This window comes from Acartia tonsa, chromosome 9 (genome assembly GCF_053477335.1).
Source record: "Acartia tonsa isolate MP-2025a chromosome 9, ASM5347733v1, whole genome shotgun sequence".
NCBI lineage: Eukaryota > Metazoa > Arthropoda > Copepoda > Calanoida > Acartiidae > Acartia > Acartia tonsa.
Genome location: NC_137268.1, coordinates 46697426 through 46712174, shown reverse-complemented (window position 1 = coordinate 46712174; position 14749 = coordinate 46697426). Strand labels below are relative to the sequence as shown.

At 32.5% G+C, this 14749-nt stretch overlaps 1 protein-coding gene across 2 annotated transcripts; it reads left to right on the top strand.

The window, feature by feature from the left end:
- Positions 1 to 6405: 6405 nt before the first annotated feature.
- On the top strand, positions 6406 to 11465 carry LOC145329083 (methylcrotonoyl-CoA carboxylase subunit alpha, mitochondrial-like). Of its 2 annotated transcripts, XM_080173103.1 has the most exons (9): positions 6406 to 6559; positions 6787 to 6917; positions 7863 to 7946; positions 8886 to 8957; positions 9308 to 9421; positions 9781 to 9942; positions 10331 to 10419; positions 10642 to 10748; positions 11340 to 11465. In XM_080173103.1, the coding sequence occupies exons 2-8, from the start codon at positions 6831 to 6833 to the stop codon at positions 10733 to 10735; spliced, it is 702 nt and encodes a 233-aa protein (XP_080029229.1). In that variant the 5' UTR covers positions 6406 to 6559; positions 6787 to 6830; the 3' UTR covers positions 10736 to 10748; positions 11340 to 11465. The 2 variants fall into 2 exon arrangements, with proteins under 2 accessions (XP_080029229.1, XP_080029230.1); XM_080173104.1 differs by lacking the exon at positions 11340 to 11465 and having other exon boundaries at positions 10331 to 10397; positions 10629 to 10701.
- Positions 11466 to 14749: the final 3284 nt, after the last annotated feature.

Genomic DNA, 14749 nt, shown 5'->3' with positions numbered 1-14749 from the left:
TATCTTATGTCTAAAAACCGTTGGCCACCACACATACAATTGTATAGCTATTATTGAATCAGAACTATGGGTTCATATGGTGCTCCCAGTAAAGTCCTTGAGGAGTAGAATCAGAAACTTTTGTCCGTTTCAAAATATCTCGTTTCTTGCCTTAAAAATGACTAAAAATCACTTTTTTTAGGTTTTTTGAGAATTGGCCAACTTTTGGAGGTATTTTTGAGGATGCTGTGAGTATTGGTGCAAAAAATATGACGTGACAAAAAAAATTAGCCAATGAGAAGCCACTATAAATTTTACCATTGGTCAATAACGGCCTCTTATTGGTTATTTTTTTTTGTTACGTCATATTTTTTGCACCAATACTCACAGCATCATTTTTGAGAGCTATGAACAAAATATTTTGGTCTCAGATAAAAATGTCCAAAATTTACCCACCCTAATATATGATATATAAATGGATAATTATAATTGATAATTTCTGTGTATTGTAATCATTTATTTATTTATTAACAAACAAGGATGACAACATCCATAAGTAGCGAAGCATAAACAATTAAATAAGAATTTAGATATTAGTTGACAAAAGCATGTATATTAGGAAAAAATCACGAAACCTTTTCAACATTTGTTTTTAATTTCTTAATATTTATTTATATTTCAGTACTATGACTAACAGACTGACGGTCAAAGTAAATTGAATACTGGATGCCCAGAACAATGGGAAATTTAATTTTGATATTTTTAACTAAAAAAATTAAAAAAAAACGGACCATAAACACCAAAGATATGAAGAAAAATGTGAAAAATATAAAAATAGCCAAAAACCTGCAAAAAGGCAGTTTGACTGCCATTGATGTGTTCTTGAAACGAAAGGAAATTTAATTTTGATATATATAACTGAAAAACTTTGGAAATTGGGCAATGCTGTCTAAAATGGTGCAAAAAATGGGGACAAATTTCAAATTGATTTGACGGGGCTGTTTATTTACGTCACAAGTGAGGGGAAAGAAAAGGGAAGGAGGAAAGAAACCCCCTAGAAAAGAGATGGGGGTATGACGTCACACGCCAAAACAATTTGAAATTTGTCCCCATTTTTTGCACCATTTTAGACAGCATCAATTGGGCCATAAACACCAAAGGTATGGAGAAAAATGTGAAAAATACAAAAATAGCCTAAAACCTGCTTAAAGGCAGTCTGACCGTCACAGTTGTTTTCTTGAAACGACAGGAAATTTAATTTTGATTCTATAACTGAAAAAATTTTGGAAATCGGACCATAAACACCAAAGATATGGAGAAAAATGTGAAATATACAAAAATAGCCTAAAACCTGCTAAAAAGCGGTCCTATCGCCATTGATGTTTTATAGTTAATTGTGCTCCTTGTTCATGGGAATGTTGTCAAAAAATTTCAGCCTTTTATCTTTTAAAGGAGCCGAGAAAATCACGTTTCACCCAAACTAAGACGGACAGACGGTCATTTCAAGTTATAGAGTAGCTTCGCTACTAAAAATATGAAATATAAATGGATTATAATATATAATTATGATATTACAATAACATTTTATTCAATTGTAAATTTAAATAATTAAATAAAATCAATAAATTAAATATATCAGTTTAACTAATTATCAGAGTAGCAGAATAATTCACAAAAAGAAACAAAAAAATATTTTTAAAAAAACTAAAAATTCAAAGTTAAAAATTTTAAACAATTATTTAATTTGAATTTCATTATTGTCAGGAAAATATTCTAAAACCATTAAAAGACTTGAAGTTAAATAGCCTAAAATCATACCAGGACCAATGTAAAGTTTTCCTAAAATATTGAACTTGATCAGTTCAGTGATTATATTTTAAGTTTAAACAGTTTAGTTTTTGCAATTATCATTATCATATCATTATCATTATCAGTTAAAAACATTGCTTTGCCTATGTGGATTTTGTCATCCTTGATTAATACATACGTTGATTTCCTTTGACAAAAATAGCAGTTAGCGATAATACATTTATTAGCTTAGATTGTTAATCAGACACAATAATACTTCCAACTTGAATTGACCAATTTTTATGTTTATACATATTTTGGTATATGTGATCAAAATCCATTATTACAATGACTAAATATTTCCTGTCCCAAGCAAAACTTTATCCTAATTAATGGTCAGATTGTTCCTATAATTAAATTAATTGATTGATCATCTATGCTTTCTATATCTATTCATGTGATATTAAAAAAGAACCCAGAGCTATTATTGAAATTGTCGTTTTACTTTGTGCATAATTTAAAAATTTCATGATAGGAGCGTAGCATTTCTGTGATTCAAGATATATGGCCGATTGCACGCATCTTTTTGTTTATTATTGTTTGTATTTCTAGTACCAAGGTGGAAGAGGGTTAAATATAGCCTAAAACCATTAAAAGACTTTAAGTAAAACAGCCTAAAACCTTACATGGGCCAATGTATAGCTCTTCTAAAATGTAGAACTTTATCGGTTCAGTGATTGTTTTTTGTTTGAACAGTTAATTTAGTCTGTTTGACCATCTAGTTAATGTAACATAATAAGCTACACTGTAAGGAGAACCATATCAGTTCATCGGTTAGTGATATCCTTCAGTACACACACACACGGACACAAATCCTCTTAATAAATTTATACAATCATTATAAAGACTTCATTTTAATTTTTTAGATTTGCGATTTTTGGACATGTACATTCTTGTCTTTTTAAAAGATAGTATATTCATTAATTTATAGGAATAAAGGGATAGATGAATAATATAAAGTATTAAATTTTTATTGTCTGTACCTTAAGATTTCGAAAACTTGATAGTTTTCAGTTTTCAGATTGTTTTAGGCCATTTTTCTGCAATTCTATACCCATCAAATCTAGAGCCCCTAGATGCTAAATGATGATAAATTTACCAATGCTTTACAAAACCTTGTTCTAATTTAATTAATTTAAACTAGGGACTGCGTTCTTAGCATCAAGGAACTCTGTATTTAAAGGGGATGTAAAAATAGCCTAAACCCAACTAAGGGCTAAATTTAGAAATTAAAGAGCCAAAAACCATCTTATATGAAACTTCCCTAACTTTAGATAAATATGTTGTTTGATAAAGTAGCCTTGGATTGAGATGGATCAATTGCTTTTAAAATATTTAGATAAAAAGAATCTAAGGCTCCAAATCAGCTGCTATGCCCTAAAATATTCTTCAATTTTTGGGAAAAATATTTCTATTCTCAATTTGCATATCCCTGTCTCCCTATAATTTTCCCATGCTATTTCTATTCATAAAAACATTTAATTCATAAAGAAATGCAAATAAAAAAAAACATGTTGGATCAAACTAGTTTTAAAATATACTTTTCAAAAAAAAGTTCATTAAAAAATTTATTTGAAAAACCACAAGAAGGTGTTTGGCAAAATAAGCTTAATAGTTTTAGCTATATTAATGCATTTTAGATGCTAGAGACGCAGTCGTCTGTAAAGTACCATTAAAAACAGATTATATATGCCAAATATTAATGCAACTTTTACTAGCAGTATTTTGCCCTTGCCCTTGTACTTTTAAAATTTGTGTACATTCTTGATCTTCTTGTTATCCCATATTGTCTCAAAACTAAAAAAACGTTTGTAGTTTTTGCTGTTGATATTAAAATCTTTAAAAAATGTATCTTGTGAACTTTTAACATTTTAACTTCTCGAATAATAGCTTGGATATTTAAACGGCAGTTGGGGGCCTTAAATTGAACACAAAATGATAGAGCAACTTCTTCACTTAATAAATTGTATTTACCCATAATGTCCTCTGTAGAAACACGACAAAACAAGATAATTTTTAAAAATGTAGTAGGGATTTTATGAAAAAGGCGTTTTTTGAGATAGGTGTTTTCTGAGATAGGCGTTTTCTGAGATGGGCGTTTTTTGAGATAGGCGTTTTCTGAGATGGACGTTTTCTGAGATAGGCGTTTTTTGAGATAACCCAAAACAATGAGCCTATCTAGTTTTTATTACATTACATGATTAATCTTTACTAAAAATTTATCTTGGCAGCTGAGAAACTAATATTTTCCAGGGATCTAAAGATGGGACAATGAATCAAATCAATGTTTACTTCATTGTGATGTACTGGTAACCTAATTTCTAAGTAAATGCTTATTTTTCTTGGAACCTTGTTTCATTTTTGAGATTTCTCAATTAGATTAACACTAACACATTTTTTGGATAAATCTGGTTTACATTGCTTTTTAAAGAAAACTCTTGAATTGAATTAATTGCCCATTGTCCTATCCCTATATCGCTGAACATTTCCCCCATTCGGCTAAGACAATGGATATAGGATATACGTGGATAATAATATGGACCATATTTATTGGTCAGTTCATTTATCCAGTGGGAGGGGAGGTGATGGTGGTATTGCTTTTTTAGCCAGTTGTGAGTATCACTTAGTATTAAAGTACATAAAATTCTGGAAACATTAAATTCCCAGGTTCTACGAAATACCAGAAAAAAACAGTCGTTTTACCAGAAAAGTGGTAAAGCTGGTCAACCTGGTAAAATATACCAGTTTCGTGGTAAATTTTACCAGCAAAAATTTTAGCCAAAAAATTAGTCAAATTTTACCATTTTTTTTGTAAAATTTGACGAAACAAAAAAACCCGTTTTTTGTGTTTTAAATTAAAAACAGCTCTTCATAATCAGTTGTAGTACTTTAAAATAATGACTTCTATACAATGAAGCCTAAATTTAAATTTTTTTTTTTTTTTTTAGTTTTACCACTTTTGGAAGTTTTACCAAAAATGTGGTCAATTTTACAACTCTATTTTTCAGGTTAAGTCCGAATTTTCGGACTTAGACAAAAAAACGCAATTTGGTCAATTTTTACCAAAAAGTTAGTAAAATTTGACAAGGTATTTTTTTAGGCTAAGTCCAGATTTTTGGACTCTGACAAAAAAAATGAACTTGGTAAAATTTGACCAACTTTTTGGTAAAAATTGACAAGGTAAATTTTTAGGCTAAGTCCAGATTTTTGGACTTTGCCAAAAAAAAAAAACATGGTAAAATTTGACCAACTTTTTGGTAAAAATTGACAAGGTAAATTTTTAGGCTAAGTCCAGATTTTTGGACTTTGCCAAAAAAAAAAACTTGGTAAAATTTGACCAACTTTTTGGTAAAAATTGACAAGGTAAATTTTTAGGCTAAGTCCAGATTTTTGGACTTTAACAAAAAAAAAAACTTGGTAAAATTTGACCAACTTTTTGGTAAAAATTTTTACTTTTTATTGAATTTTTTCGCATAAAAGAAGCTAACTTTTTTTTAAAACCTTGAAAATTATTTCATCATTTCTTTTAAAACATCCTCCCGCATCGTCAAAAATATATCAAATTTAATATTTACTTATTTGAGCTAGCTTCATACGAATTAAAATTAAAAGAAAAAAAATCCAGGTCTGTGTGTTTACGCAGATGTGCCGTGTGCATTTGAATTTATCGATTTTTCATCTTTAATATAAATATAAGCTTTCGTATATTCCCCTGAATGTTTCTAAAAGAAAGACAGAGATTTCGAATTATAGAGTAATTTCGCTACAAAACTTATATTTTTAAGTTTTGAAATTTATGGCACCTCTGTGCACGCATGCGCACTATTGATAAGCTTATGATTATTTGAATATAGAGTGCCAAAAATAATTATTAGTTTTGATTCAATTTAATCAAATATTTTGAATCAAGAAGTAAATTACTACTCAATTTTCTCTAAATATTTAAATTTGTAGAATTTACAATTTGTTTGGAAGATTTTTTTTAAGCAAGATGTTTAAAAATGTGGCAAAATTGTGGAACAACAATGTTTCATGATTTCTATATTTATGTTGTCTTTGCCAACCGGAAATACCACCGAGATGGGTTTTTAAAAGATGAATGCCACATTTTTTCGGCGTTTTTTAGACATTAATTGATTGAACGTTGACGATAGAATTTCAAACAGAGTATATAACATAAAAATACTGAATTTTAAATTATTTTTTTAGCAATTTTTCTAATGTCTAACACAGCTCTAAAAAGATGCATTAATTAATATGCAGCAAAAATGGATTGAAGATAATCTTTTTTTTTCTATGAAGGCCGTACCATCAAAAGCGAAATAATTAAATAAATCATTGTATACTCTTTTAGATTTCGCGAATGTCGCGCTTGTTATTCATAGCGTAAAAAATGTCGAAAAAACGCGGCAATATCTTTTAAGAACCCGGCCGGAAATAGATTCTATATGGTTAACAACTATATATATATTTAAATATTTTTTTTTAATATTGAATGCACTATATTTTTTTATATTCTATCGAATATATATTTTATATGTCATTACAAAACTATATTACATTTAATATTAACATTAAAAAAAAAAACATCAATTTAAACTTTCGTAACCCTGTAATTAGGTATTGGCGGTAGAAGTACAGTTCACCACGGTCCACGCTTGGGCTAGCATCACTCACCAGCATGGCTCTGCCTAGGCTTATAATGAGAAAGGCCAGGGTATTATTATTACAGGTATTGTGTCTTTAAAGGGACTGTGAACGTAAATTTTTCTCATCTTAATATCAAATCTTAACATTATCTTATTCATAATATCTCACAGATAGAGCAAAACGCGCTTTTGTTTGCTTAAAAAACGGCTTTTTCCGACGATTTTTATTTGTTTCCTAAAGTGGCACCTCCGCCCCAACCCTTCCTTTGTTACCTACATTTTATTGTGTTTTAGTCAAAATTTATTATAGGTATTAAAACTGTGGCAGTTTACAGTGACAGCGACAGAAACTCTATGCATGTAGCCATGGCGGACGAAGCTGTTAGAATTGGTCCAGCTGCCTCACAACAGAGCTATCTCAGGGGAGATACTATTTTAAAGGTATATTATACCAGAGAGAGGAGATACTGTTTATTAAACTAGTGCCAAAAGTTTTATAATTACGTTTACATTTTCGTTGGTTTACAACTTTCGACATCAGGACTTTAGTGAATTTTGATTGGTTAGCTCAATAGGTTGAGTGTTCGAACGTTTCAACCACTAATATTAATCCAAGGGGTAATTTTGTTAATCATCATTGAGGATTTACATCAATTTATCGACCATTGTTTTGTCTTATCCCTTTATATCTCTGACATTATACTGTTAGGTATTAGTTTTAGATGGACATTACAAGAATTGATTGATTAAAATAATCCTTAAATAAAAGTAACAGGATGTTTGTTTGTCTTCGTTTGTAGCGAAATATCTAGCGTACGTACACGTCTCTCCTCTACATTGAAGCTTATTGTATGTCTCGGAAAGGTTTTAATTTATACATGGATTTTTTTATAGGCCTAAGAAAAATTACCCCAAAAATTTTATTTTTTTAAAAACTTTGAAAAATTAAAATTCAAGGTAGTGGGTCGGCTCTTTCCCAGCCCCCCCCCCCCCCCTCCCCACACCTTTCACATTGCAAAAAAATGGGTGTTGTTTTTTGCTTAATGGTGTGATTGATAATTTAAATTGAAACTTGGAAGAATCTACCTATTAAGATTTAGAATAACTCTTATATGCATCATCCTATTATATAAAGCAGTAAGACTTTTTTTCTAAATAACTACTGATCCGATTGGGTTCTCTATTTTAGGTAGGCATCACATAGGTCCTGAGTTGGTTTTATTCTATTTTCTGATCATATTTAAGCCTTAAGATGGATTTTTTACTTTTTCTATTGAAACTAAAATAAAAAAATGTTGGGATCTATTTCAACTCACCACTAACTCAAGTGCCCCTAGAGGCCTCTAGGGGCTTAGTTACTATTGACCATACACTGTATTATCTTAGGTTGCGGCGGAAACCGGCTCCGATGCTGTACATCCTGGCTATGGATTTCTCTCCGAGAATGTCGAGTTTGCTAATCTTTGCCAGGTAAATGCAGGGAGGGAGGGGACAATGGGCTGTTAACTACACGTGTCCCCAAACTTTTATAATAACGTATTCTTATTCGTTGGCTTAACAACTTTGGGGATTAAGTGATCTCTGATTGGTTGGTACATTAAGTTGAGTGTCCAAACGTATCAACCACAAAAGGTAATCTATGTAAGGGGTAATTTTGTGTATCATCAATGGGGTTGTACATGTACAGTACATCAATTTGTCGACCATTGTCTTATCCCTTAAGATTCTTGGGTAAATGGATATATTATTACCTGGATGTTACACCAGTTTTTCATGTACTCTAATAAAGCGGTACTCACAGCGGGCTAAAATAAAGATACACCCTTATTCCTCCCTTACAACACCCCCTTACCTCCTTCTGGGTAAACGAACTGACCAATATATGAAGTCCATGTTAGGAACCTAAATTCATGACAACAAATTTCCATGATATGTCATTAATAATATCCACGTGTATTTTATATCCCTGGACAGGTAATATTTTCCATTTGACTGCAGGGAGGGAGTGGATATTAGACTGGAAGTTATACTGGTACCCAAAGTTTTATAAGCACGTTAGCTCACAACTTTAAATCTTGATTGGTTCATTCAAACTAGCAGTGTCTGAACTAATCTAAGGTGTTGTTTTGTTCAATATATTTGGGGATTTATATATGTATATTTCGTTCATTATCTTGTCCACGGTCATTAGTGTGAGGAATGGGGTTGACAACACACCCCTTAAAATTAAAATTATGTAGATTCCCCCCCCCCCCGTTTTTTAAAAACCTCTAAGATTACATCCCTTCCCGTAAAAACCCTGTGCACGCCACTGTACTGCTTACGTTTTTTTCTGGTTAATTTCAAGAATGTAATATTATATTAATAAGAATGATACCTACCTTTTAATTTAAATTTTTTTTTTATCAGGAGAAAGGAGTTATATTTGTTGGTCCACCGTCCACTGCCATTAGAGATATGGGTATCAAGTCTACATCTAAGGTAAATGATAGAGTAGCTACTCAGGAACTTATTTTGGTTGATTTCAAGTAGAAAGAAATAACACTCTATACTATACCGGAGTAACAGGATGTCTGTTCATTTGTCCTCTACGATCTCAATCTTCTGGTCTTCCATAATTTTCAGGGAATGTTTATGCTGTTTTTTTGGCGGGGGGGGGGGGGGGGGTATGACACCGCTTCTTGGAAAAATGACCTCGAATATTTTCATTGGTAAAAACCCTCCAACCATCCTCTTTTAAGACGAAACACAAGTAGGCTCTAGGAAAAGCAACTGTGTATTTAAAAGAAGTCTGTCGTTACAATTTTTCTAATATTTAACCTGTTTTTTAGATGATCATGGAAGCCGCTAACGTACCTGTAATCCACGGTTACCACGGAGAGGACCAGAGCCTGGACACCTTGAAGGCGGAGGCAGACAAGATCGGGTTCCCTGTTATGATCAAGGTGGGAACAAGGACAAGTATGTCCACATGTACCGCAATAAAATAGTAAATAATATAAATATAAAACAGGATGTTTAATATGGACAATGACATAATATATTTCAACTTCAAGGCTCGATTATAACATTATACCTTAGGTATAATTCTGGGAATCAATGTTAAAAAAAAAGGAATATGTAAGTTATATAAATTATATATATGTATGTAAAGAAATGTAGTGTTATATTTTTCTACCATTGTGTAATGATATATAGTACAGTCAGACGGAGTGACGGCATACCTTATTGTAGAGTAGCTGCTAAATTTTATATTGTTTTTATTTTTCTACCTGTGGAAAACTGTTATTTGATATTGTCATAGGCTGTCCGCGGAGGGGGTGGCAAGGGTATGAGGATTGCCATGACCGCTGGCGAGTTCGAGGCCCAGCTGGAGTCTGCCAAGCGCGAGGCGATGAAGTCCTTCGGTGACGAAGTGATGCTCCTGGAGAAGTTTGTTGTTGACCCCAGACACGTAGAAGTTCAGGTCAGTTTTGTTCCAGGGGAAATTATCAGGAACGCATGGGCTTTTTATTTCACTAGTCCCCAAAGTGTTATAATAACGTTTCCTTATTCGTTTGCTTAACAACCTTTGAGACTTTTATTTAATTTTAATTGGTTGCTTCATTATGTTGATTGCTAAAACGTTTCTACCACTAATTGTAATCTTCAGAAGGGGCAATTTTGTGTATCATCATTGGGGATGTATATCAATTTATCGGCCATTGTCTTATCCCTTTATATCCCTGGGAAATTATACTTGATTAATGCCTATGGAGAGAGATGGTTGATTTAAACGTAGTTAGACATTTGTATAAAGTTCCAAACATTCTTACTGCCTTGCTAAAATCTTCTAACAACCTATCTCTATTTAGGATGTACCCAAGCCTGGTTTTCACTGCCTACCCCAGCGGGCTGCCTTGCTAAAATCTGTGCTCAACTTCTTAAAGAAGGCTATTCAGGAATGGGTTATTAAATGATTTAAGACGAAGTAAAATATTGTTTAAGTTAAAAAAAACATTGTACTAAAATAATTTACGTTTCTGTAGACTTGATTAATCAACCATTCAAAATTCAATAAAAGTCCCTAGAGTTGTTAAAGCAACGAAGAAGAAAATAAAGCTTTGGGGACTAGTGTAATAAACAGTCCACTTCCTTCCTTCATTTAATCCTCCATAACTTAGGACCCCGCGTTCCACGACTCCATACGCCACGTGAAGCATATAATCAGAAATGCCGAGTACTATCCTGTTCTTGTTAGCCACGGATGTTGTTACTGATTATGTTTTCCAGGTAAGCTTTCCCTTTATTTTTTCTCGTTCTGCGTTTTCAAAGATGTTTAGTTAGATAAGTTTGCTGATTTTTTTGCCACGTGTCAAGATGCCTGTAGGAAATGAATGAGGGGGGAGAGGGGGAGTCGAACCTACACACTTTTATTTTTGCTTTCAAAAGAAAAAATTTAGGTGTGAGAGTAAGGGGGGGGGGAAGTTCTGACACATTTGCGTAAACAGCGAGTATAGGCTTTATCTTTGGGACGGACGGACGGACGGACGGACGGACAGACAGACATCGTTCTACTTTGTATTATAGATTAGATATTTAGTAGGGAGGGATGGGACATTGGGCTGTAAATTACACTAGCCCCCAAAGTTTTCAAATAACATTTTCTTATTCTTTGGCCTAACAACCTTGGGTACTTTTATTGATTTTTTATTGGTTGGTTCATTAAGTTGAGTGTCCTAACATTTCAATCACTTATTGTAATCTACAGAAGGGGTAACGATGTGTATCATCATTAGAGATGAACATCAATTTATCAGCCATTGTCTTATCCCTTTATATCCCTGTACTTATCTAATTAACTAATGAGCAATTTTATTCCAGGTTGAATATCAGTGATACGAGGTCGAATGGGGCCGGTGCCCAGCAAATCCAGGAGGTTGCGCAACAGTTTTCTTTGGCCAGAGCAGTAGAATCAAGAAAAATATGTTTAAGTGTTTCAATCAATAAAGATAAAAATGAAAACAATTTTTTTTTTATTTTTGCGATTTGTGTACAAGCGATGTTTTTCTATAATTAAGGTCGTTTTTTACCACTTTCTCGTGATTTTTACCACCCGTTTTTACCACAATTTTTGGTAAATTTTTACCATATTTACCCTATTTCTGGTAAAATTTTACCAATTTAGGGCAAAAATATTACCAGGTGTTGAACAGTTTTACCACTTTTTCGGTAAAATCTTACAGAAATTTGCGGTAAATTTTACCAAAAAAGTGGTAAAAATTGGTCAAAATCTGGTATAAATTTGCGTCCTAAAATGGTAATATTTTACCGGAAATCTGGTAAAATTTTACCGATAATTGTGGTAAAAATCGATGGTAAAAAGCGTCACGCTATACCACAAAAAGTGTTTTTACCACGGTTACGGTAAAATTTTACCACCTTTTAAATCGTATAGGCTGGTAAAATTTTACCATAAAAGTGGTAAAAACTAGGTTTTTTTATGGTATTAATTCCGTCCTGGGTTGATTATTACACAATTACAAAACAAAAACATAATCATACTCTAGCCAGTTCCAAGGCCCTGCTGCGTGTAGATATTCGGGTACATTTAAACAATGTTAATTTTATTACCCCTGTATTAAAACCTATTTATCAATAGATGCATATATGGAAACAGGCTATTATTTGGTAAGCAGGGCTGAAAGGATAGGTTAATAGATTAATAATTCCCCGATAGTTACTTATAGTACAATAGATTTACTTTAAACCAGGAATCTAATGACCAATAAATTGATGTACATCTTCATTGATGATAGACAAAATTAACCCTTTTGTAGATTACAATTACTGGTTGAATTAAATGTTCAATCCCTCTTTCCCTGTTTATTTCAACTTGAAATATTAATCTTCCCCTAATTATTTGGGTTGTTAGAAGTAAAGCTACTCTATAACAATCAAATATGTAACAAATAACAAGGATAACAACAACCATAAGTAGCAAACTAGAAAATAAATCCTATTACATCTAGTAGCAAGATTTTTGTCTGTAGCTTACGATTTCGAAACTACTGAACCGATTGAGTTCTTCTTTTTATGGAAGCTTCTTATAAGTCCCTTGATGGTATTAGGCTAATTTTACTTCAATCCTTCTTTGAAAACAGAGCCTCTAGATGCTAGGATCGCAGCCGCTAGTATACTTATAATGTCCTCAGTAAGAACAGGAAGTAAATTTGAAACAAGCACAATGAAAGATATTTTTATCAAGTTCCAGTTGCTTGCAAAAGAAGGGTATATCCAACCTCTTGTGTTCCACCCAAAAACATCCCTCTTGACTACTCTACATATTTCTGATACCATCCTGATGTCAAGTTAAAAAAAATCTTATGGGGGAGATGAAATGAATTTTTTTAAAAAGCTTTCACGTTTAGGTTTAAAAGGGGTGTAAAAATTTGGTGGAAAACCCAGTACACTCCACTACTTTATGCTATGATTTGTCCTTGTTAACACAGGGGTCTTAAGGGATATGCCAATGAACGTAAAATTTCTGTACTAACTCGGAACATGAATATTCATTGATTAGAGAAAAACATTAGAGGGAGAACGGGTTAAATAAATGTGTCTCCCCATCGCAAAAAACCGTGTGCAACCTTTTTATTGGGTCATTGAAAATCAACCAATGGTGTCGCTTATATTTACACAGCCAAGTAGCAGAAAATAATTCAGAATCAAACGAAAGAGGTCTTTGATGAAGGAAGGGAGGTAGTTGTCTGTATATCTATCTATACTATAGATCTGTTATTCATGGGGATATAATATTGGAAGATAATTCTAGCGGTTATTTCACAATCATGTACATAATAGAAGCATTTTTAGTAGCGAAGCTACTCTATAATTTGAAATGTCCGTCTGTCCGTATGTCCGTCTGTCCGTATGTCCGTATGTCCGTCTGTCCATCTGTCTTAGTTTGGGGGAAACGTGATTTTCTCGGCTCCAATGAAAGATAAAAGGCTGAAATTTTTTGACAGCATTCCCATTATTAAGAAGCCCAATTAACTGTAAAACATCAATGGCGGTCGGACCGCTTTTTAGCAGGTTTTAGGCTATTTTTGTATTTTTCACATTTTTCTCCATATCTTTGGTGTTTATGGTCCAATTTCCAAAATTTTTTCAGTTTTAGATATCAAAATAAAATTTACTGTCATTTCAAGAAAACAACTATGACGGTCAGACTGCCTTTCAGCAGGTTTTAGGCTATTTTTGTATTTTTCACATTTTTATCCATACCTTTGGTGTTTATGGTTTGATTTCCAAAATTTTTTCAGTTATAGATATCAAAATTAAATTTCCTGTCTTTTCAAGAAAACATCAATGGGGTCAGACTGCCTTTTTTGCAGGTTTTTGGCCATTTTTATATTTTTTTCATTTTTCCTTATATCTTTGGTGTTTATGGTCCAATTTCAAAATTTTTTTAGAAAAAAATATCAAAATTAAATTTCGATGCTGTACGTATTGGTGCAAAAAATGGGGGCAATTTTTAAATTGATTTGACGGGGCTGTTTATTTACGTCACAAGTGAGGGGAAAGAAAAGGGAAGGAGGAAAGAAACCCCCTAGAAAAGAGATGGGGGTATGACGTCACACGCCAAAACAATTTGAAATTTGTCCCCATTTTTTGCACCAATACATACAGCATCTAAATTTCCCGTTGTTTTGAGCATCCAGTATGTAATTTACTTTGACCGTCAGTCTGTTAGTCATAGTACTGATATAAGTATTAAAAAAATAAAAACAAACATTGAAAAGGTTCCGTGATTTTCCCCCAATATAAATGTTTTTTACAACTAATCTTTAAATTTGTATACATAATTTTTGTGCTTCGCTACTTATGGATGTTGTTATCCTTGTTTTCATGTTTATTCGCTTATGTGTCGACTAAACGGCATTTAATAAATGTTTGGACTTTGCTTGTCGGAACCAACAAATCAGAATTCAATGATATAATAGTACCCAAAGTCTGGAATGAATCAAATGAGATAATGTTTTTTTCTCGTATTCATTCGAATCTGGTGGATAGGAACCGGTTCTCATCCATACGAAAAAACTATGTCTAGCATCGTATTATATCCAGCTTTCTACGAATATAGAAATGTACAATCATAAGATTAAAACCAGTTTTTTAGCCCGTGCCTTCGGCATCCCAGGGCTAAAAAAAACTGGTTTTAATCTTATAATTGTACATTCTATATCCGCGGAAAGCCGTTTTTAATACGATGAAAGAAATAACTATTAACA

What these genes read in the sequence shown, in the direction of transcription:
- LOC145329083 (XM_080173103.1), top strand. Translation starts at nt 6,831, where the DNA reads ATGCATGTAGCCATGGCGGACGAAGCTGTTAGAATTGGTCCAGCTGCC. An exon ending in GGTTCCCTGTTATGATCAAG is followed by an intron (nt 9,422 to 9,780) that starts GTGGGAACAAGG and finishes ATATTGTCATAG; the next exon opens with GCTGTCCGCGGAGGGGGTGG. An exon ending in CCAGACACGTAGAAGTTCAG is followed by an intron (nt 9,943 to 10,330) that starts GTCAGTTTTGTT and finishes ATCTCTATTTAG; the next exon opens with GATGTACCCAAGCCTGGTTT.